The following is a 20,948-nucleotide window of genomic DNA, read 5'->3' as shown; positions in this document are numbered from 1 at the left end:
GAAGCTTCAACGTTTTATTTACAACTATTATTACAAGATATTACAAGCACCCTTACAAGAAAAGAATATTTATCACTGAGCTTCTGTATCAAAAAAACAAATACTGGGGCAGGAAGGGGAGGAGGGAAGATGATCAACTATCTGGGATGCTTACAGCATGAACTAATTCTCATTCCTCTACATGGAGAGAGACAACAAATCTCCCTACGTGTTGCACCACAGTATTTCACTTAGAAGTAGCTAAAATAGCATCCAACTTAAAGTTAGATTTTAATCATTTAACGTTTCATCTGGGGGAGTGATTTTTTTTTTTTTTTTTTTTACTGCACAGCTTAAATTAAAATGACTAAATCAAAACAAGAGACTCATCTCAAGATGTGGACAGATAATCCTTTCTTCTCTGAAGAAAAAAGACTAGGCATCACTGTTTTAGAATGATTTCGAGTTATTTTAGCACTATTTGTTAGTTGCAGCTTTAAGGCTCCTAGTTTGCAGTAACCCTTTCCAGTAGGCATTTATCACTATTCAGTAACAAAAACTTCCCTGTGAATAACGATGAGGTATTCAGTACTTAAAAAAGACGTTAGTTGTACATGCCTGCTGTTCCATGACCACTCTTGCAATAGCAGCCTGTACTACGTTGGTCCGATCCAGACAGTCCATGCAGTTAACTCGAAAGATTCCTTCCTGTTTACAAATCACACCAGCTTGATCAACCCTTTCAAGAGAAAAAGAGCGAAAGCAGGTTAATTTACCAGCTTCTACAGACAGCAGGAAGTCTTACATACTGAATACAATTTAGTTTCACTCATCTCAGCTACGTGCCACACAGGATTAGGTACCCTTGTTCTCACTTATCCTTCCTCAAGGCCACATCTCATTAGTTTAGACTACATATCCAAACACGTGTGCTGTTAGGCCATAAACTTGATATGGTATGCCATCAGGTGTTCAATGCAATTCACACATAATATCAGCTTTCAAGAGAAGGAAATTAACTTCAAAACACAAACCAACACTAATGGCAGCAATATTACACTTGGAAAACGTTGAACAATATATTGTAGTTTAATGAAAGTCTGCAGCCATCCTCATTTCAAAATGCACGAACTTTAATATAAACTAAAGATCAAAAATGCCTACTGGTTTCAAGAGTAGTTCTAGGGCTTTTGCGTCAAATACAGAGTGTTTCCCATTAAATATAAGCAGCCCTAAAAATATTAAAGGAGCAAACCTCAAGCAGAAAACAGTGTGAGAATTTTTGCTGGTAGGTCTGTAAACAGCGACACTTCAGAACACTAAATGCAAGAACCTTGATGCAGAAGCTTGACACCAAAACATACAGTTATGACAAAGTCAAGGCTTCTAAATAGACACTTCCCCCCCCCAAAAAAAAAAGTATTTCATACAAGTCTGAAAACAGTAAAGTACCTACCAACACCACTTCATGTCAAGAATAATATCATGAATGGCATCAGTCAATGTTTGAACATTTTCAAACTTCATTCCTCGGCTGAAATAGAGAAAAGTCTCTACTTTAGTTCAAACTAAGTTCGGTGAAATTCTGTTATTACAAGTAATATAAAATAATGATAGGGGTTTGGCTAAGTGGGAGAGACAGACATTCTGACAAACATCAAACAGCAGCTAGAATTCAGAACTATTTTAAACAGGTTAATACCTAAAACCAAGGCAAGACATTCAGCATTCCTGAATCTATAAGGAGTAACAAGTATGCAACTAATCAGGAATGTGTAACATTCTGCACTGATTTTATGCAGAGTCAGCAAAAATAACCACTATGAATCTGAAACTGAGATAGCCTGCCCTGCTTTACCGATGATGCTACAGTACTAACACACCTACAGACACATCCTTCCCCCACCCTCTGCCAAATCTTGTATTTTCAGTATTGTTCCCTACTCACTCATGCTCAGTGTGAAAACAGTCCTTGCTACAGCACTTCTTGGGAGAAGAGTAAGCAAACAAAAGTGAAAGCTCATGTTAGTAAAGTAGCAAGTCAACCCATGATGTCCTTACAGAAAAGGAATTCTCTTAAAGGCCCTAAGTATTTTGAGGGTTTTCCCTTTCCCCCATTTCAGACAATATCTGCTAGTGACACACTGGGTCAATAACACTTCTCCAGGACAGATCCACAGCCTATATTAAGTTAGGAAATGAATATTAAAACCTAATTTTTAGATTCCATATTTGTCTACAACTGCAGTCTGCTTGAGGGAAGCAGGGGAAATGCATGCCTGTTTGACAGTTCACATGCTTGGGCATGTGAACACTGCACTAGAGCATGCCAGAGTGGAGTCATGAAAACAGCAGCTATTTATACTGGATTAAAATAAAATCTAGTTTTTTGTTTTGTTTTGTTTTTTATCATTGAACAACAGCACCAGAATTCTCTAAACATTTGATGGGTTCTTTTAGAAAAAAAGCAAAAGGAACAGAATTCTTTACTATAAGCTGTTCTTAAGTGCAGAATGCTACACTATTTGAAAACCAGGTCACACACAGATGGACGTTCACAGCATGTTAAGGAAAGTCTTGCTTAAAAAGTAAAACAACTTTTAAGCTTTGCCTAATAAATAACAGTGTAAATTTAACAGAGATTGGGTACAAAGTTAACAAAAAAGAAACGCTTGTTTATCCCAACTTGAACTTCGGTTATTTTACTTTACAGAAGATATTCTTCCTATTTAGAAGAAAGCCATTATTTCTGCATGAAACTTTCTCCTCTTTACTCTCCTCCCATACCAAATAAAAATTAAAAGCAACATTTTTTAAAAGGTTTCTTACCAGTGCTCATGAAAGTCAAATGAAACGTAAGTCAAATTTGCATTGTTGTACAGAAGAACTTGTTTAAGGTAAGCATCTCCAATAATCTTCTCTCTGCCTGTCTGATCCACCAAATTGATAATGACCTGTCAAAAATGTAAATAATTAACACTTGTTATCCCCCAGAACATGACTTGCTGATACCACGTAATAAAGAGTACAACAGTTAAAAGAGATTTGTAGGTCAACTTGAGGAAGTTATGGTCTTTGGTGGGTTGTACTTGAGATCAAATAAACTCTAGAAGTTACCTGAATGATAGCACAAAGAAGCTATGAACTGCTAAGACAGATATACAAGAGCGGGGCTTAAATGTCTTTGTAATTTACCACAGTTCTGAGTTACTTGAGAAGCTTGGTAAGATTTTATTTATCCACAACCCTTCCAGAGGTCTAAAACCCAGCTTCTCAACAAATAATTAAAGCCACCAACTCAGATCAGCAATAACCAGGAAAACTGAACGCACCAACTTTCATCCCCTGCACTTCTGTAAGATGACTGTCATCATGTAGCCCTCACCTGCTTTTTGTAATTTTTCAGCTGTTCTTCAAAATGTGCACGAAAACAGGACACTGTTTCATTTTCACCTACAAGGCAGAGCAGTGTTAGACAGAAACAGACTGTTCAGCAACAAATTCTGTTTGAAGTAGCAGATACCCAAACTTATGCTCTTCAAAAAGACAGCTCTGCTTAAAGTACCTAGAGAGAGCTTCTACAGAATTACTTTTACGGTCTTTCATCGCTTCAATCAACTTCAGCGTTGTTCTACTGCTATAGTTTATTTGAAAATACATTCTTAAAAAGTTTACTTTTGAGTGCATAACAGGGCGGAGAGAGGGAACAGATCTTTAAGTACGCTGCTGCAATACTTACTCTTGTCCAGTCGGGGCCGTGGGTTGTATCTATATCCAACTTGGCTCCAGAAGACAGGCACAGAGCCTCTTGTTTGTACAAAGGAAAGAGTGTGGTTATGAACGTGAATCAGTTGCTCTGTCTCAACGTAATTTGCCACATTTCCATTTTTATCAACACCTCGTCGCTTATACCGCATTCCTAGGAGAAAGAAGAATAATGAATAATTTGCATTTAATTATTAGTCTTAAAGACGGATAACTTTGGTAACCTCTGAACACGAGAGCGCTCCTGCCAAAATCCAAGATCAATGGTAAGAGTTTCTTTAATCTTATTCTAATTCCCCAAACTTATGTTGACTACATAAACTTTATTTACTGACACACCACACACAGGGAAAAGTCAGTTGCCAGGGCCAAGCAGTTTATTGGCACTGCTGGGCCACAAACATATAGTCCACCCCAAAGGCTGCATTAATCCCTGTTCCCTCAGGCTCAGCAGAAAGTAAACGCTGAAGTAAAACTTTCATGTTTTCCATGAACCTAAAGGCCACCTGTACAGACAGATGCTCCACTTCCCATAATAAGATCCCAGAAACAGCCCAAGCAGATTTATACATTCTACAGAAAAGAAGGCCAGGCCTATTTCAGGCCTGAAATATTGCATCAGGACAGTCGTACGCAAGGTCCTAAACAGTGTTCTCTGCAAAGATGGAAATTTATCTTGGAACTATCACTTCCAAGGATACATTCAGTGCACAAGAGGAAGCTTGTGAAGCTCAGTTTTAGTAACTGTTCTCGCATAAGCAGGCTATAGTGCCTACTTTGACAAGAGCTGTCCATCTGCTGAACAGCACAGCACTCAAATTTTAACTCCTGCACCCCTCTCCAGTACTTAGGAAAAATCCTCATACTTTAAACATTTCCTTACCAGCTCTGTGCCGACTCCGCCGTGAAATAAGTGCCACCAGAAATGTTGGATGAATGTCATCTACACAAGTTGATTCCTGAGGGGGAGTTTCAGGACTGCTCTTCTCATCATCAGAAGACTCACTATAGTTTACTACAAGTTCTTCAATTTGCACAAATCCTTGTATGATGGGTATAATCCAGAAGTCCACTTCAGTATTCTGAAGGTTACAAAAAAACATTTACTTTCCTGTTGGTTTCATATTACCTACAATTATTTCTGCCATTTCTCGCATTTATAAACAGTTGCTTTGCATGCCTTTCATGTTTTAAAGAAACTTTTGCCATACCCTTGTCTTATTTCTGTAAAAGGTACAAGCATCTTTCCCTCCATTAGTTGTCAGGCTTTTAAATCAGGAGGAAGACAGAAAGCAACTTAAGGTTTTGTTCCCCCAACGCCCATGGAAATGAAACAAAGCAAAGCAAAAACCCATTAATGAAAGAGACAGATACAGGGCATAAGGCAAGGTGTCTAGTGTAATCTTTTAAAGAAGCTAGGAGTTGGCCTAACCTCATTTTTAGTAGTTAAAATCTCAGTCATTTACCTAGGGGTTTAATTCAGAATCAAGTGAGATCATACAATGAACAAAAAACTAAGAGACATACAACAACCGTTCTTAGGTACCCATCATCCAGGAAGATGCTTTATCTACTCTAAACTGAAGTTCACAGTCACTGGTTCTACACTACTGTATGCTGATCAGCTGCTCTGTCCAAGGGGAAAAGAAGAAAACAGTATTCTTCACTTCAGAAGACAAAAACCATTCTGTGATTCTGTTTCAAATAAGAAAATTTTGGAATTCAGAGTTAGTTTCTTTTCTGGCTTTTCCTCCTTGTCAAGTAATCAGCTCTCTCCAGTGAAAGTTTACTTCAAAGATAAACAGATCTTAAGCTTGCCTTTTGAAATCAGTACAAACTGGCATATCGCACATGAAGTTACTTTGCATTACTATATTTTAATAGCTCCTTAAAGTTTCGTTGATGTTTGCTCATTAGTAGTGAATGCAGACTGACTAAAAGGCTGCCAAAGATTTGGCAGGGAGAAGAGGGGAGCATCAGCTGCCCGGGAAGTCAGCTGCAGAAGGTGCAGCCCTGATCATGACCTGTCTGCTAAGCAGGTTTTTAAGTAAACTCTATGAGGCTTTAAGTAAACATTTCAACTAAAACTAAAGAACAGTACATATAAAGCACAGCTATTGTTAAAAACAAGACTCACATCAGTGACTATGAGATCTTCAATCATGTGTTTGTTCCAAAAGAATCTGTCATCAACCTGTTTAAAAACAAAAGGCTTTTTTTGAAACATTTTACGTTAATATTTGGAAATCTCTCTGGTAAAGCCACCGATGTTATTCACTGCAACTGCACATCTAGGTCGAGCGTTCACTGCTTTTGAATATGACAGTTCAGTTCAAAACATGCTGCTGGACACTTCACTCCCACGCACTGAAGCCAGCAACAAGGCAAGATCTTCAGTTGCTGTAGACTTTACTATCAGAGAATGTGACCAGTCAAGTTTGGACCACGCACTTTCTAGGTGTGCTGGTCAACAACGAAGAATACTTACTTTTCGCCACAGTGACAAGTCAGTTTTCTTACACACACTCTGTCTCTGCACAGAATTTGTTAGGTCATAGGTTAGGCTGTAGTAAAAAGAATCTGAATCCATGAACATTTTGAACAACTCCTCCAATAGTCTCTTCTCCAGCCTCTCCTTCTCTTTGCTTTCTTTAATCTGGAGAAAAAAAAAAAAGTAATGGCTTATGTCTTTATTTTACAGAAAAAGATTCTAGCCACATTTGCCAAAACCTACTTCTAACCTTGTGAGAAGTTGTCTTTGAGGAACAGGATCTTAAAATTCCTAGCAGAGATTAACACAAGTGCAAGCATCTTCATTAATATCATGCATCACTGAGTACTTTTATCGGGAAAGACACCCAGAGCCCTCAGACTCAAACATACTGCTTGAATGTAAGCTCAATAAAGTTTCCAAACTGTACAGTTTCCAAACTAAAATACTGCCTCTACCAGTTCTAATTCTAACATTCTTTAAACTTTCAAATCCAAACCATGGTGTCAGAAGTGTTTGCTTTTTTAAGATAGTAACAGAATTATGAGAAACTCTGCGCCAAATTTTGTCTTTCTGATAAGAGATGCATATGTGGAACAGCTTGCAGAAGTTTAGAACCCCACTAGAGACAAATCCTAGGAAGGTGTTCTGTTAGGAGTTACTCAGCAATTACACAATTTCAAAATGGAAAAACATACAAAAGCAACAGTGAAGTAATGAAAAATGAAACTGAACTTCAAAACAAGGTAGTTGCGCATTCCAGACTTACTGGTTTTCTTTCCAGGTCTCACTGCTCCACTTGATCACCCACCCACCATAACCTTCAAATTACTAAACAAGCATTTTGCAAGGAAAAAAAAACAGTAAAAAGCTTTACCTTCTTTTTATTTGGAGCAGACACATTTGATTTAATTTGAGTAAGAGTCTTCAGCAGAAATTTTGAGTCATCTGGGGACTGTGTAATCTTCTCTGGCTTGTTTATCCCAAAGTGATGCTTTTTACAAAGCTAAGCAATAATGATATTGAATTAAAGCCAGTATTTAAATAGCCTCTAGAAAATTCAAGGAAACTAATGAAAGTCTACAACGTCCACAAACCTAGGGAAGATTCTCTGAAACACAGGGAGAGCATAGAGGTTTCCATCTATAGCACAGTTCTCTCCTCTTCCTTTTATAAAAAACATTTTCCCCTTTGGTTGTTTGTCTGCCTCGCTTTGAGGTGAGATGAGAATCCAGACCCACCTCCACTTACCACCAAGCTTTTAAAGTAAGTATTATTCACTTGTGATGTTTTTCCTTTAACCATTCTCTTTTGGCTTTGAAGCCAAGTTACAGAATTAATATCCCAAAACAGGACAGAATCAAGAGCATCCTTAAAAAAAACCATATGCCCTCCTGATTTAAAGGAGATAGATATGACAGCTTCTCCCTGCAAAAAGCACACATGAAGTGTGCTCAATTACAATAATTTAAAAAATATATGCCAAGAACGAATTCTATTATGAGTTTTCAATTAAATTTGGACATCATTTTATCCTAGTTTCCCTCCCCAGCATAACTTGCTATTTCAATTAAACAATTTTTAAATTAAAGCAGCATTTATAAAACTGTTCAACATTTCCACATACACCACAAGGAGGCATGTATTTAATCTACATTTCACATTTATATTTCACTGAAAAAAGGGGGGAAAAATCATGATTTATTAAAGATAATCATACCTCCAATTCCAGATCCTGAGGTTCTGTTTCAGAAAGTGGAATCACCGCGATCTTTGTTATTTTGTACACCTCATGATCCCCTGGAAGTTTGCCAATCAATGCTTTCTGACGAATTAGGAGTAGCCACCATGGCAAATCTGAAGAAAGATTAGCAAAGGCTTACCGTGAAGTCATTTGCTTTAACTAGTCTGTCAGAAATTTTTCTCCCAGTGCAAAACCCCTGCCAGAAGCTATTTGACCAGAAGAGTCCAGTGAACGATGATTTGCTGCCACGTTTCATTATTATTGCATTACAATAACAACAACAAAAAAAGTATTTACTCTACCTCAAAGACGGACATTTTCATAGAATTACCCATTAAAGTAAAGCTATCACTGCTTCATCTACAGCAATTAGGCTGTCTCTAGGACGATGCACCCACCCAGTGGAATGCACTACCACAAACAGTGGTACAACTTGAAGAGAACAGGTGGGGATCACCAGGCAGGAAGCTGTGATTTTCCCTTTGTACCTTCTGTTGTACAGCAAACTGCAAGAGAGGACGGCCAGAAGTGACAGCACGTTAGTTTCCTTGGCTAAATCAGCAGCAGGCTAGTGGTATGCTGGGATTTTAAGAGTCAAAGCAAAAGGTCTGTTAAGAGATGGAAGAGGTACAGAAAGTTTTAAAAGACAAACTCACTAGTTCTCCTAACTGAGGAGAAGTCAACAGAGTTTAACGGAAGAAGTCCTATACAAGCGTTAAAAGCTTAAGTAGACTTAAATATGCTTCCATACTTGTGATAGTAGCTTGTATCATGCGTTATGCTTTGGAATAAAATATCTAGCTTTTGAGAAGTCTGTTTAGAGGCTTTACAGCAAATGCAAAGCTTGTTTTTCTTGCTCAATAAATTCTGAACAGCATTTTAGCCTTCAACTCCTTCAACACATTTCTGCACGTCCTGTAACATAAGGAAAGCCAGGATATTTTCTCAATATACTTTCAGCATAGAATTAAAGCTTCAAAGCTGTGAGCATCATTCCAATTAAATCTCCAACGTTTTTGCCCAAAGCCAAAAAAGCGTTTAAGCAAGTTTGTTCACATAAAGATAATATTCACTGTGGTGATGCACAGCAGTGTATCTACAATCAATACTTCAATTCTTTTTCACTATCTTTAGTAGAGTGACATGCTTACTACACAGGGCACCAAGCAGCTTTTGAAAGTCACAGCTTCCCAGAATTACAAACATGCTGTGACAACCAGAGGCTGTTCCCAAAAGGGAAGAGGCAGAGAGAAAAGGGGGAAGTCATGCACCACTTGTTTAATTTATGCAGTCTTCTAAGAGGAGCCCCGCACTACTGCCTGAACACAGCATCAAAATCATAATCTCTATAGGATGAGAGAGAGTTCAAGCTGGAAGGGATCTCAGGATGCCAGCGTCCTCAAGCTATAATGTCGAAACTGAAATGTCAAAAACCCCAGCAACAGGTAGAAGTCTCTATCCCTTCATCTAAAAAGGTGGTCTAGGTTTTCCTGTGCTTTGCCTACTGGAAAGCAATAATCAGGGCTTTGGAAACCCAACACAATCCAGGCTTAACAGAAAGGTAGCAAGTAGAGCACCCAGACAGGCTTGCTGTGCACGTCTAGAGTCTCATTTATTCCCACCTATAGAAAGCTAGCCACACAACACACACCTATGAGGAGATCGGTATTTCAACAAACAAGCAGATTTTTTTTTCAAGAAAGGATGCCATCTCGAGCTCAAGCAAAATAATCAATATGACACCATTGCCAAAAAAAAGGAAAGTGCCTTATATTAACAAGCCCTGGTAGCAGTAATAAGAACTTAATACAGTCAAGTGAGTTCTGTATCCTTTGAGTGCATTTTTTTTTTTTTTTTAAAAAAAAGGACTCAGTCATCTTGGCATTTGTTTCAAAAATCCATTTGTCTTATAGCCAGAGCCAAAGAATGTTGAAAGAAAACAGGAGTTTCCTGGCAGATCAAAAGAAACAGTCCAAAAGCAATTATTCAGATAAAATATACCCTGAAGTAAAAGCTTCAACAACAGCCATAAAAGCTTATTGTAATTGCCAACAACATCTAGATGACTGAATCTGCCAGAGTTTGTGCTTCTGCAGTTAAAAAAGTAGTTCTGTCAAACTTGTTTTTTTTAAGTGAAAAAGACTGCTTACTGCCTGCCCAACGTAGGAGGTATGGTACATACAGGAGAACTACAGCTCCATCTCATTCCAGAAGACTGCACGTTTTTAAGTCATCCATCTAAAGACCTAACTTTTTTTTTTTTTTTTTACTGTTTTATGAACTGTGGCAGAGCAGATGGCAACAACTGATTTAAAGCACTGTATCTAAAGTAAGCCATTACCTCTCGTTCCTCACTGAAACTGGAATTCAGCTTTCCTGTCAGCACACCACTGCCATTTAAGTTATTTTCTAAAATTTCCCAAACAATCTAGCATTTACTTCTCCCAAGTACCTTTTTTTTTGCAGTAACTTGTCTTAAACTGCCTAAGTTTGCTACAAATGATGCTTTTTGCAAGTATTTTGATTCTAGCCAAGAAATACTATGGTACCATCTTCTTATTTTTGTTAGTGGAAGGAATTTAGATGAAAGCAAAGCAACTGTTTTAAGTTGTTGATTGGATGAAGATAGAGACAGCAGCAGTTGCACTTCCTTGAAGAGATTTCAGATACTGAACCACTTATTGTTTCTATCAAGATCCAGTGGCATGCTAACAGAAAAAGCTTTCCTTTCCTGCGAATAGGGAAAGAAGAATTTCGCTTCCCTTCTCTTTAGAGTCCGTGGAAACTTGCCATCAGTGTTTAACCCAGGTCTTAATTAACCAGTGGTTTTGTGTGCTTTTCCTATGCTAAGAGTGCAGACATGAAAATGCATTTTGACTACAGAACAGAAAAATGTGTGGTTGCAACAAAGGAGTTAAGTGGAATTTGGCTGGCACTGGCTAAGAAATCCAGCCCTGGTTATAATTAGATACACAGTATTATACGGAGCATATTCTGGCACCACGACATTCCATTAACTCACTAAGTAGTCTCTAACCAAGCGATTAGAACTTCTGCATGGGAATTTACACCACTAAAAAATACACCTGAACCAGCAAACGATACTACCTGCAGGAACCTCAGTACTTAGAAGCCAAAGCTCTTCTAACAAAGTGAAGGGAAATCAAAATTGCTAAACCAAATCAGTAAATCAATGAAGATTTCAGGCTACTATTACTACTTTAGTAGATAAAGTATCTACCTTCAATTCTAACAGAAAATAAGCTCATTTTAGTTATTTATTGGAATTTCAACTAAAGGAAATTGAATGGCTATACTTACATTTTGTATGTATATACACTGATTGGATCACAAAACATAAGATCAATATTCTTTAATGGAGACCATGGTTATGCAAGAGATGTTATTTCCGTATAGAGGCACACACTTGCAAAGACTACTCTAATTGTGTACCTCTACCAAGAAAGCATGCGATGTTATATTTCAGTAAGTTGTCTTCATGACAGCCTAAAATCCTTTCCCCTTTGCATTCCTATTTTTACCCCACATTTTCTTACTTGTCATCTTGGGATGGGCCAACAGAAGGTAAAAGAGACCACAGCCAAGTATTCCATCATAGGTCTGTCCCCCCAAAAAACTGTTTGAGGAACTTGACAATTTGGGAAGAACCAAAAGATACCTTCAGTAGAAATTCATCTCAGAAATGAGTGCACAATTATATCCAGATATACAACTGATCCTCTTGGGTAAAAAAAAATCTTTACAGAATTAGAAAAACATGCAACTAGCTAGTTTCTCACAAGACTCCTTCCCTGCCAAGAGAGCTTTTCTACAAATTCTCCCGTGCTAGGTCAGCAACAGAGCCAGCAAGATTAAGAGCATATTAAACCCCATCCCTAGTTACAGCAATTTGGCAACTGTCACTGATAAATCAAGAATGCCCCTGTAGTCAGTCTTGGGTTATTTCAAGGTCATCTTAGGACTATTCCAAGATGTTTGCGTTAAGCAAATCTTTCAAGAATATCTAAGGATCTAAGTCCAAGATAAAGTGCATATGAGTTTAGTGACAGTTCGAGTATACTGGTAGCAATTTTAATACATAAAGTTATTTAAAGTTTCCAGTATTAGTCAACAAGATGCTGAGCAGAACAAGCCCAAACAGGACTAGTCAGCCAGAAGACCTTCAAAATAAGTTTTCTGATCCTTATAGTCCAGGAAGGGAAGGGGGGAAGGAAGAAGGGAAGAAATCAGAGCAACAGGTCCTCCTGTTCCTGTTGACACATATGAGGTCTGGGAAAAAAAAAAAAAAAAAATGTATCTCATCCAGCTTCCACAGCCCAGTCCTCTTACCAAGTATGGAGATAATGGTCCAGCACTGTTAAATATTTATACAACTCTTGCTGATAAAGTTTCCAGGTGACAAAGATTGATACACGAATAAGTAATGAAGACAGGTTACCGTTACAGTGTTAGATGACTCAGCTAGAGGACTACATAAAACTGCACTTAAAAATAAGCAAGCGAGAGTTCATTGACATAAATAGGTTTAAGACCACCTATGAAAGCCACTTCAGTCAGCCCTCTTACTTTGACTGCAACCCAATGAAGACAATCATTAGTAACTGTCAGCAGACACAGGGGACCAAGAGGTTTCAGCAAAAGACTACGGATAAATAACTACAGACATTCTCTCTCACTGAAGTGCCAGAGAATTAACACCCCTCTACAGGACAGCTGCATCACTAAATGCCTCAGTATGCGCAAGAAGGATGGTCTGTAAGTGGTTTGTGATGTGTTACCTGAACAAGGCAAAGAAACAAAATGCTACCGCTGGCCTAAGCAACAAGCGAGTGAAGTGCCTGGATGCGCATAATTGATATAGTCGCTGTAAAGAACATAAGGAAAGAAGAGCAGTATCAGACTCATTACCTAATAACCTTGATTTACCTGACAGCAGCAGGCTGGCACTTGTTCAAGGGTCACATGCTGGGGAGTTTTAGCTCAGCTTCCATAAGCAGAAGCACCTCACAGTAAGCACGAAAGCAGGGATATTCAGTTGCCATGGTACAGGAGAACTTCCAGAAAGTGTTTGAAAACGAGGTCTCCCCCTTCAAATGCTTTCATAGGAGGCTCCCTAGAGAGAAGGGGGAAGCCCTTGTGGACCTAAACGCTCGGTTAACAGACACAAACATGTTACAAGCAAGCATGGAGTATTTTCCCACAGAAGAAAAAGGTCATTACTGGAGTTCAGCCATCGTTCATCCATTTGTTATGGACAGGACACGCTGAACAGCTCAGACAGCCTGGATGAGAAGAGAAGGGCTGAATCTGAACCACTTCATATCATCAGATCAGAAAGGACGGTTGAAAAGATCAACGGAAGGAGGACAGACAAACATCATGTGAAATTCAAAGATCAAGTGATGCAACTGGAAAGGGAAAGCAATCACAAGCTTAAGAAATGAGATGGGCTCTAAACTATTCTCTCTGAAGTGAGACCTAGGGGTTACAGTGACTATGGAGCCAACTAATCCCAGAACTACATTTGTCATACCCTAATTCAGGGGTGTAACAGTCCCCATTTTCCTTCTTTCTCTATTGTTAGTGTGCCACTGCCACCTTGACTGAGCTGTTTGTGTGCATGACACACCACAAACATCTGATCCATTTCAGCACTTAACCCATCCTGGTACCTCAAACACACTTAAGACTCCACCTGTACTGATGACCTGGCCAGGCACTACGTGAAACACAGGGCTTAAGCACTTACAGAAAGGACAGTACACAGTAAATGAACAGAGTTTATGGCTAGCTTTTCTACCTGTCAGTAAATAGACATCCAGAGCGCTATTGGTAATAAAAGACCCCTTATAGATAAAAACTGATATATATCTGAATAGGTATTTATTTTGGCTACAGGACTTTACAGCTGACTGAAGCAAAAAGAGTGACTTTATTTTACTGAAAAAAAGTTATTTAGAATCAGTTAAAGACAGGCTTAATATTAACCACAATACGTTCTACTTCTGCTTTTATTTTACAACTGTGTCTTACAATATCCCTGCTTAACAAAGAATGCTCTGAAAGTTCCTTTTACTTTCAAATAGTGATCTACCAAGGTAACAATCATTCTTAAGGCTTTAATTCTCAACATCTGAAAACCTGATTTTTGTGAGAACTTGCATTGTTAGTTGTCGCACAGTACCCTACGAATAACGAAAAAGCTTGAAAGCATTATTCAAAAAAAGTGCAAAAACGTAAGTGGGTGCATCTCACACAGAGCCTTAGACAGGACTTCGGGGTACAGACTTGTATTATTTGTGAATGCAGATCTCCGTCTTTCAATCAGACAAAGACGAACCAGAATGCATGCACTGGAAAGAAGAGGGATTTGCAAACCACAGCTATAATATAAACACTGACAAGTTTATACAGTTGGATTACACCACCGTTGCAAAGAACATTACATCGTCCATTTCAGCTACAGTTTTATTTACAGTATCACTGACCCTAAACCAAAGTGCATTAGCAGTATCAAAAAGAAAGAACACATACCCGTATGAAGCTGAACTTTACCGATGACTCCCTCCACCAGGCCCAGACAAATGGGGTTCCAAGCCAAGAGAAGATCAGTAGCTGGAAAAAGAGTACATATTTTGTGGTGAACTCAGCAGGACAATCAATCCAATACAGGCCATTCTCACTACTTTCTCCATCCAGAGAGTAAAAAACATGCCACGATTCCCACAACAAAATAAGTTACATACACTGTTCAGTTTTTCCTTGCTACCAATTTGCCATTTTAATTAGTTGACCAAATGATTTGTTCCTATTTAGAGCCCTACTCCATATCCCTTCTGGTTATTTCAGGAAATCACTATAAGAGTGCTTTGGGCTACATAATTCAGTTTAAAGGAGGCTTAATTCTCCTAATATCCACTGGAATTTGTAACTTAATTGAAATTTTACATGGTTATAGTGAAATTAAATACAGGTCATTAAGCTGCTAACGTAGCTCTAAAAAGACCAGATGTTCACTTTCAGTCCCAGCTCTCTTATATTCATCCAGTTACTATTAGCTTCACATCTTTTTATATTTGTAGACACACACGTACACTGTTAAAGAAGTCTCACAACTACACAGAACAATACCGAAGTACATCAAGTTTTATGGCTTCCAGTTCTCCTACTGGTAGTGAATTCTAGTGAACCACGAGAAGTGTAAGAGCAAGCAGGAAGGCAACACTATCAGCTTCACCATCTGTGAAAGGTACTCCTCTCAACGGGAATCAAACCATCAAGTAAGATGGTATTAACACGACAAGCCTCTTGTGGTCAGAGTACCCACCGCTGATAGTCAGTAAGAGTTTCTAATAGTAGTGCAGTAAAAGTTCAAGAATGTGGATAAAAAATTCAGAAGGTAAATCTTAAATGAAAAAGTCATTAAAAGCAATTAATACCTGTGTAGGCGAGGTTTCCCCATACCAAGAAGGGCAAGAAGTTTGTTATTATCTGCCAAACCTCACTGGTTCCAAGGAGGCAGAATTCTCCAGTTAAAGTATTTCACTAGTCTAGATGTTATCTCCCAGGGTAAACAGACAGACATTCTGAAGAGCAGACTCGCACAATACCCTAAGCCATGGAGTACAATCACCAGCCTACATACACCTGACAATAATTTTTGAACACTTATTTTCAGACACTGTGTTCTCCTTGCAACTTATTTGCAACTCAGACTCTGTTGTTCCAAGAATTCCTAGCTTTCGGTTTAATTTCATCATGAAACACAAGCACTGACACGAGACACAGAAGTCAGAATAGACCTAAACTGAACTCATTTAAAAGGAGTTTCACACAGTTCCTTCTTGTCTGTGTGAAAGCACAAAGTGTGCACGGTAGCAAAATTTACCAGAGGTTTGCAGGAGGCAGCACAGAGCTCCTGCTAGTGTACATAACCAGGCTGTGCCATTTCATGCAAGACCCCTGCAGAGGAACTCCAGGTTCTTCCTGCTTCACTCTAAGAGAGCACTACAAACAGTTAGTACAGAACCTCGTGTAAGAGGGGATCACGCCATCACTTAGTTAAGTTTCTGAGAAGACTAAAATAGACGAGCACAAGGAAGTAAGTGTCAGCGTGAACAGTTTGATTTAGTACTTAGAGAAGCCTGAGGATACAATTCATCTTGTACCTGTATGCCAACAATCTTGTGCTTATACAAAGCGTGCTCAAGGGCAGCCTGAGCTTCAGCCCAAATAACACGCAAGAGCATCCTTGTGCTGCGGGGAAATCAGCACCAAGCTTACAGGAAAGAGGAACACAAAAAGCTTTCCTACTCTTAAGTCCTCCACCTTCTTCTCCAGCTCACCGACACCACCCAGAGCCATCTTCACCCCAGGAATCTTCTAGAGCTGTACTGTTTCAAACATCATCTACTTTTTGCTGTCTTTGGTACCTGCAGTTCACTTCACCACTCACATTCCATCGTGAGAGCTCCAAACCAGGCAAACCAAGCAGCAAAAAAAGGCCAGACTTCAGAAGACTTCAAAGCGCTGCAGGTTTACCGTAACTACAAAACTAATAATCCGAATACGGCCTAAGTCTCTTTAAACCATTCATTTCCTGCTATGACAAGATTAGTGGGAAAGCTCTGGATGGCAAGTGAGGTTTCGTTTTAGCAGCTTACAGAAAGGGGAGGGGGTGGGGGAAACCAAGATCTAGTTTTAGTTGCAGATAGGAGGAAAAGATAATTTAGACTTGCCCACAAAAGGACAAAGAAACGGTAACAGGGACTGTAAAAAAGAGGTTTCTGCAACTTTTCCAGATTTTTTGCTGTTTACTTTGACATATGTAGCCCTCAACATAATCATATGCTACGTCCAGGACTTCTGCAGGAATACTCCCTAGCAGCAGAGAGGATGAGAACTGACTCTGCCCCCGACGCCTCTGTTCACTTAAAGCATTGACAAGATTTGCAGAAAGAGGAGCTTTTTGGAGCTAAATCCTAACGTTACACTAAGAGTTCAAAAGGCAAATACAGATCGACCAGCTGGGCAGTATTGCTCTTGAGATAAGAGTGATTATCAAGCTCCCAACAGCAAAGGCTGGCTGCTTCCAGAAGATGCTCCCGGGGGAAGGTAGGACGTAGCGGGTAAATGCTCCATCAGGGACATCGGAGGAGATTAACGTGTTTGGGATTTTTCTTCCAGCATCCAGTGAGAATCTAGATGCAAACAAGTCTCACTGCAGAAATGCCTGTAGGCTGTGGAAAAATACCAACTGCAGAATCACACTTTGTTTGGCAAGTATCACTTTTTTTTTTTTTTATACAGTATTTCTAGAGAACTTTGTATAGGAAAGGACATGTGACAGCACAGAAGCAAGCGGGTCAAAGTTGGTTTTGCTAAATAAAACACATCTAGGTTTGACATTCTAATTAGAACTTAGTTACCAGTTATAGCTCCATTTCCTGCTTGGTAGCCCCGTCTTGACTCAGAGCCAACGCCAATCATGCTGAATAAATATAATTCAAGTATACAGCCGTATGAACCTCTTGCTCTAAGAAGTATGCTCTGGAAGCAGAAGGTGGATGAACCAAACTAAAAGGATTGTTTTCTCTAGTTCCACTACCCCGCCCCCCCCCAAAAAATACAGGCTTTCATGCTGAGTGCAGTCCTGCTTACTCAGCTGCAGCAAAAGCAGCTCTCGGACTTCTGTTCAATGCTGTGAAATCATTCAGGACTGTTTGCCATAATTTAATCCCCTGCCCAGCAATCCTGGCAGCTGCTGTATCTTTAGCCATCATCTTTGCTAATCATTTTAAGGACTGAAGGTTACACGGCTGTGTAACAATTTTAAATACATTTAGATCCAAAAAAAATTAAATGGAAGCCTATAAGATTAGAATAACTGTAAAATATGGCAAAATTTAAGTTGCTGGACAGTGATTCATGTTACAAAAGATCTCTAGATCTTTCTAAAGCCAAGGAGGAAAGTAACCATGAAAAAAAAAAAAGAAAAGAAAATGAAAATCCTCAGTTAAAGTCTTCTGATAGCACACATAAAAGACATTTAGCTATGTTTGACTGCTGAATGCTGAAGCCACACAACTGCAACTTTGAATTTTCTTTCAAGAAGAAGAAATGTCTATCAGTAAGCATTAACTACCACAAGGTTCTATCAAAGTACACGCTGGACTATTCTCTATACCCAAAGCCAAACAGGGCTTTGAGACATTTGAAATATAATTGATCAATAGTTACTTTTGCTTTCCATTTGTCTTCCTACAGATGCCATGCTAGAAATCTAGCGATCCCTTCAAACACAGACAGCCAGGAATAAAGACTTATCAACCAGAAATTGCAACCCACCATCATGCAACAGACTTCTCAGGGCACTGTGCGTGTTAGAAACAATGCCAAAGTAGCCATTGTCCTCCACACAAAGAGTTGGAAACCGACAGAACAGGCACCCAAGGCAGTGAGCTCAGGTACACCTTCCCCTCCTCTGGGAGTTCGTCGTGCCCTCCTGAGGTTTTAATTTAAAGAGTTGCCAGGGTCTGATAGACCTTAGCACATGCTCTTAAAACTTTGAGGTACACGCTTGCACAGCAGGTTTCTGTCCCAAAGTACAGCATTTCCCATTCTCTCCCTTACCCCACTAACTAAATTCAAGCTATTGGGGAAAAAATTGCCCTTTTTTTTTTTTGCTGATTGCCATCTAAGATGAGCAATCAGGGAGCATACAGTTACTTCACAGCAACTGCATTGGAATCGTAATCGCAGCACACCAGGACTTCCGCCACAAACAGGGAACAAAACCAGCTTTGATGCGATTATTTCCACCACCAGCCCTCCAAACTTACCAGCAGCGATGCAAAGCCAGCAGCACCAGATAAAGCTCCTTTAACTGGTTGTGTTTACACAAGTGTGATCCTGGGAAGGGTGGTACAAAGCAACTCGGAAGATGGTCAAAAGCCAAAACCGCTTTCTAGCCCTTTGGCCATTCTTCCCCCAGCAGTCGCTCCAAGGTCAGGCACAAGTCCCGACAAGGGAACACGCTGCTTTGGGATTCGCCACCGGCTTCGTGCTGTGACTACAGGCAAGTCTGGAGAGGTTAAGGAGCCAGGAAGAAGAAAAGATTTGATTTGGAATCACTTTGACCCAGCCCTTACTGCTGCCAGCTCCGATTCGAAGAGCGATAGCCATTTATCTGCCAATTTTGCTGTAACTCAGGGGCCATACTCCTTATCTTCCTCAAACCCCCAGGAGTTTCAAGACCTCAGCTGGGAAGTCAGCTGGGAAGTGTTTCCTGTCAGTGTGCTCCGTATAAAAATTGACTGAACATCGTGGAACTTCAAGCTCAGTTTATATGTATTTATATAAACATGGACTGCTTATAAACATGTATTTATAAACAAACATGGGCTGTATAGAGACATAACCATCCAAACCTGCACACTGTTTATGAATTCTTACCGTAGCCTGACAGGGAAGCAATTCCTCCAGCCATTCTCAGCATCCAACACAAACACAAGACATTTCCATATGAAAAGAAAAAGCGCAGAAGCAACCTATTGTACGTGTTCAAAGTCAATTTTTCAGCTCTGCTAATATAGTACTTGACCCCTGAAAAGTAAACTTCCAGAAAAAAAACAATGTTAATAGAGTTGAAGTTTTTTCCCCTTTAAGTTCTGGCTGCTTCAGATCAAAGACAACCACAAGCCTTCATTACTAGCGCTATTGTACCCTTATGACTTTTCAAAGGGATCTAACTCTGCTTTCAAGTTCCAGTTCATCTTCGAATAGTGTTCTGAAATATTAGCCAGGATTAAAAGATTACAAGTTAACTGGGAAGACTTAAGAGTATCAAGTATTTCCTACAAGACAAAGGACTCCAAGTGCTACTTTGGCAAGAAAACTTAGGCTAATTAAGTTCTTTCTAGCACAGACTCCTAAATTCAGGTTTAATCTACTATAATTGCAGAAAGATGGAGGAATATTAATACACTTAGTCTTACAACTACTAGCATCTAATGGTCATGAAGTATTATCCTTATTTACTTGCTTATTTTCCAGCCCAATCTTTAAAACAGGTGGCTAGCCGAAGGGATAATTTGTTTAATTATCTTTAACTTTTCATTTAGACAGCTTGCTTAGTCTGCACGGGAGACCCGAGAGCCCTCGATCACTTAGAATTGAAGTGCTCCTCTTAACAGAGGAGTCTGATCACCATTAATCCCCATTCCCCCCATCTTTAGAAATCCACAGCTACTCTAAACACAGAGGATTTCAAAAAGAAAATCCCCACTAGTCTTCTCCTTGCTACTCCACCTTAGAGCCCTGTTAAAGTAGCCTGTTCATCCTCCAGCCCCTAAGGACTGGAAGCACGCTTGCCAAACAGCAACTCAATGGAAGTGTTTTTTTTTTTTACAGTGTGTGCGCTCCTACAGTTGAGCCGGCACGCTACAGAGCATGCATCCATCCGGCTTGTGTCTAAGTGAAACAGTAATTCAGTTCCCTTGGACGCTTTCCTTAAGCATCTCAACATTGGACCGGATGAACAGGAACAATTTGAGTTCAATTCAGGTCGGACAGTGACAAGATTTAAAGCAGTGGGAATGGGGGCATGTAACACAGGTCTAATCTCATCACGGCAAAACTTTTTGAAAAGAGTAAGCAGGATGCAAGCCCTGAGAAAGTGCCTCACAAACGAGTCCTTACTACTTGCTTTGATAAATACACTTCTTTGTATTCTGCTGCAGTTGTAAAGTCCCCTGAGTCACCAGGCACTGCTCAGGAAACCATAAAAGCATATGGAAGAGATTCAGTTGTCTAGAGAGTACCCAATATTACAAGTAATTGCACAAGGAACTCCTGTACTACACGTGATAAACTGCTATTAGCAGTTGTTCTGAGGCATACAGTGATGGCAGATCCAATTAAACCAAACAAAAAAAAAAACACCTCTAA

General features: G+C 39.5%; 1 protein-coding gene across 1 annotated transcript in view; it reads right to left on the bottom strand.

Moving 5' to 3' along the window:
* The window catches only part of INPP5F (inositol polyphosphate-5-phosphatase F), a 39,029-nt gene that overhangs the window by 10,034 nt on the left and 8,047 nt on the right, over positions 1 to 20,948 (bottom strand). Inside the window, exons 2-12 of the mRNA XM_040564610.1 lie at positions 14,535 to 14,615; positions 7,956 to 8,092; positions 7,113 to 7,241; positions 6,233 to 6,400; positions 5,882 to 5,938; positions 4,628 to 4,826; positions 3,719 to 3,898; positions 3,365 to 3,432; positions 2,809 to 2,933; positions 1,436 to 1,513; positions 598 to 718 (exon numbers count right to left, since the gene is read on the bottom strand). Of these exons, the coding sequence (XP_040420544.1) occupies positions 598 to 718; positions 1,436 to 1,513; positions 2,809 to 2,933; positions 3,365 to 3,432; positions 3,719 to 3,898; positions 4,628 to 4,826; positions 5,882 to 5,938; positions 6,233 to 6,400; positions 7,113 to 7,241; positions 7,956 to 8,092; positions 14,535 to 14,615 (1,343 nt within the window). The remainder of the gene's footprint in view (positions 1 to 597; positions 719 to 1,435; positions 1,514 to 2,808; positions 2,934 to 3,364; positions 3,433 to 3,718; positions 3,899 to 4,627; positions 4,827 to 5,881; positions 5,939 to 6,232; positions 6,401 to 7,112; positions 7,242 to 7,955; positions 8,093 to 14,534; positions 14,616 to 20,948) is intronic.

The sequence above is a fragment of the Cygnus olor genome, chromosome 7, assembly GCF_009769625.2.
Source record: "Cygnus olor isolate bCygOlo1 chromosome 7, bCygOlo1.pri.v2, whole genome shotgun sequence".
Lineage (NCBI taxonomy): Eukaryota > Metazoa > Chordata > Aves > Anseriformes > Anatidae > Cygnus > Cygnus olor.
Note: the sequence above shows the minus strand (reverse complement) of the source record. Positions and strands in the feature narration are given on the sequence as shown.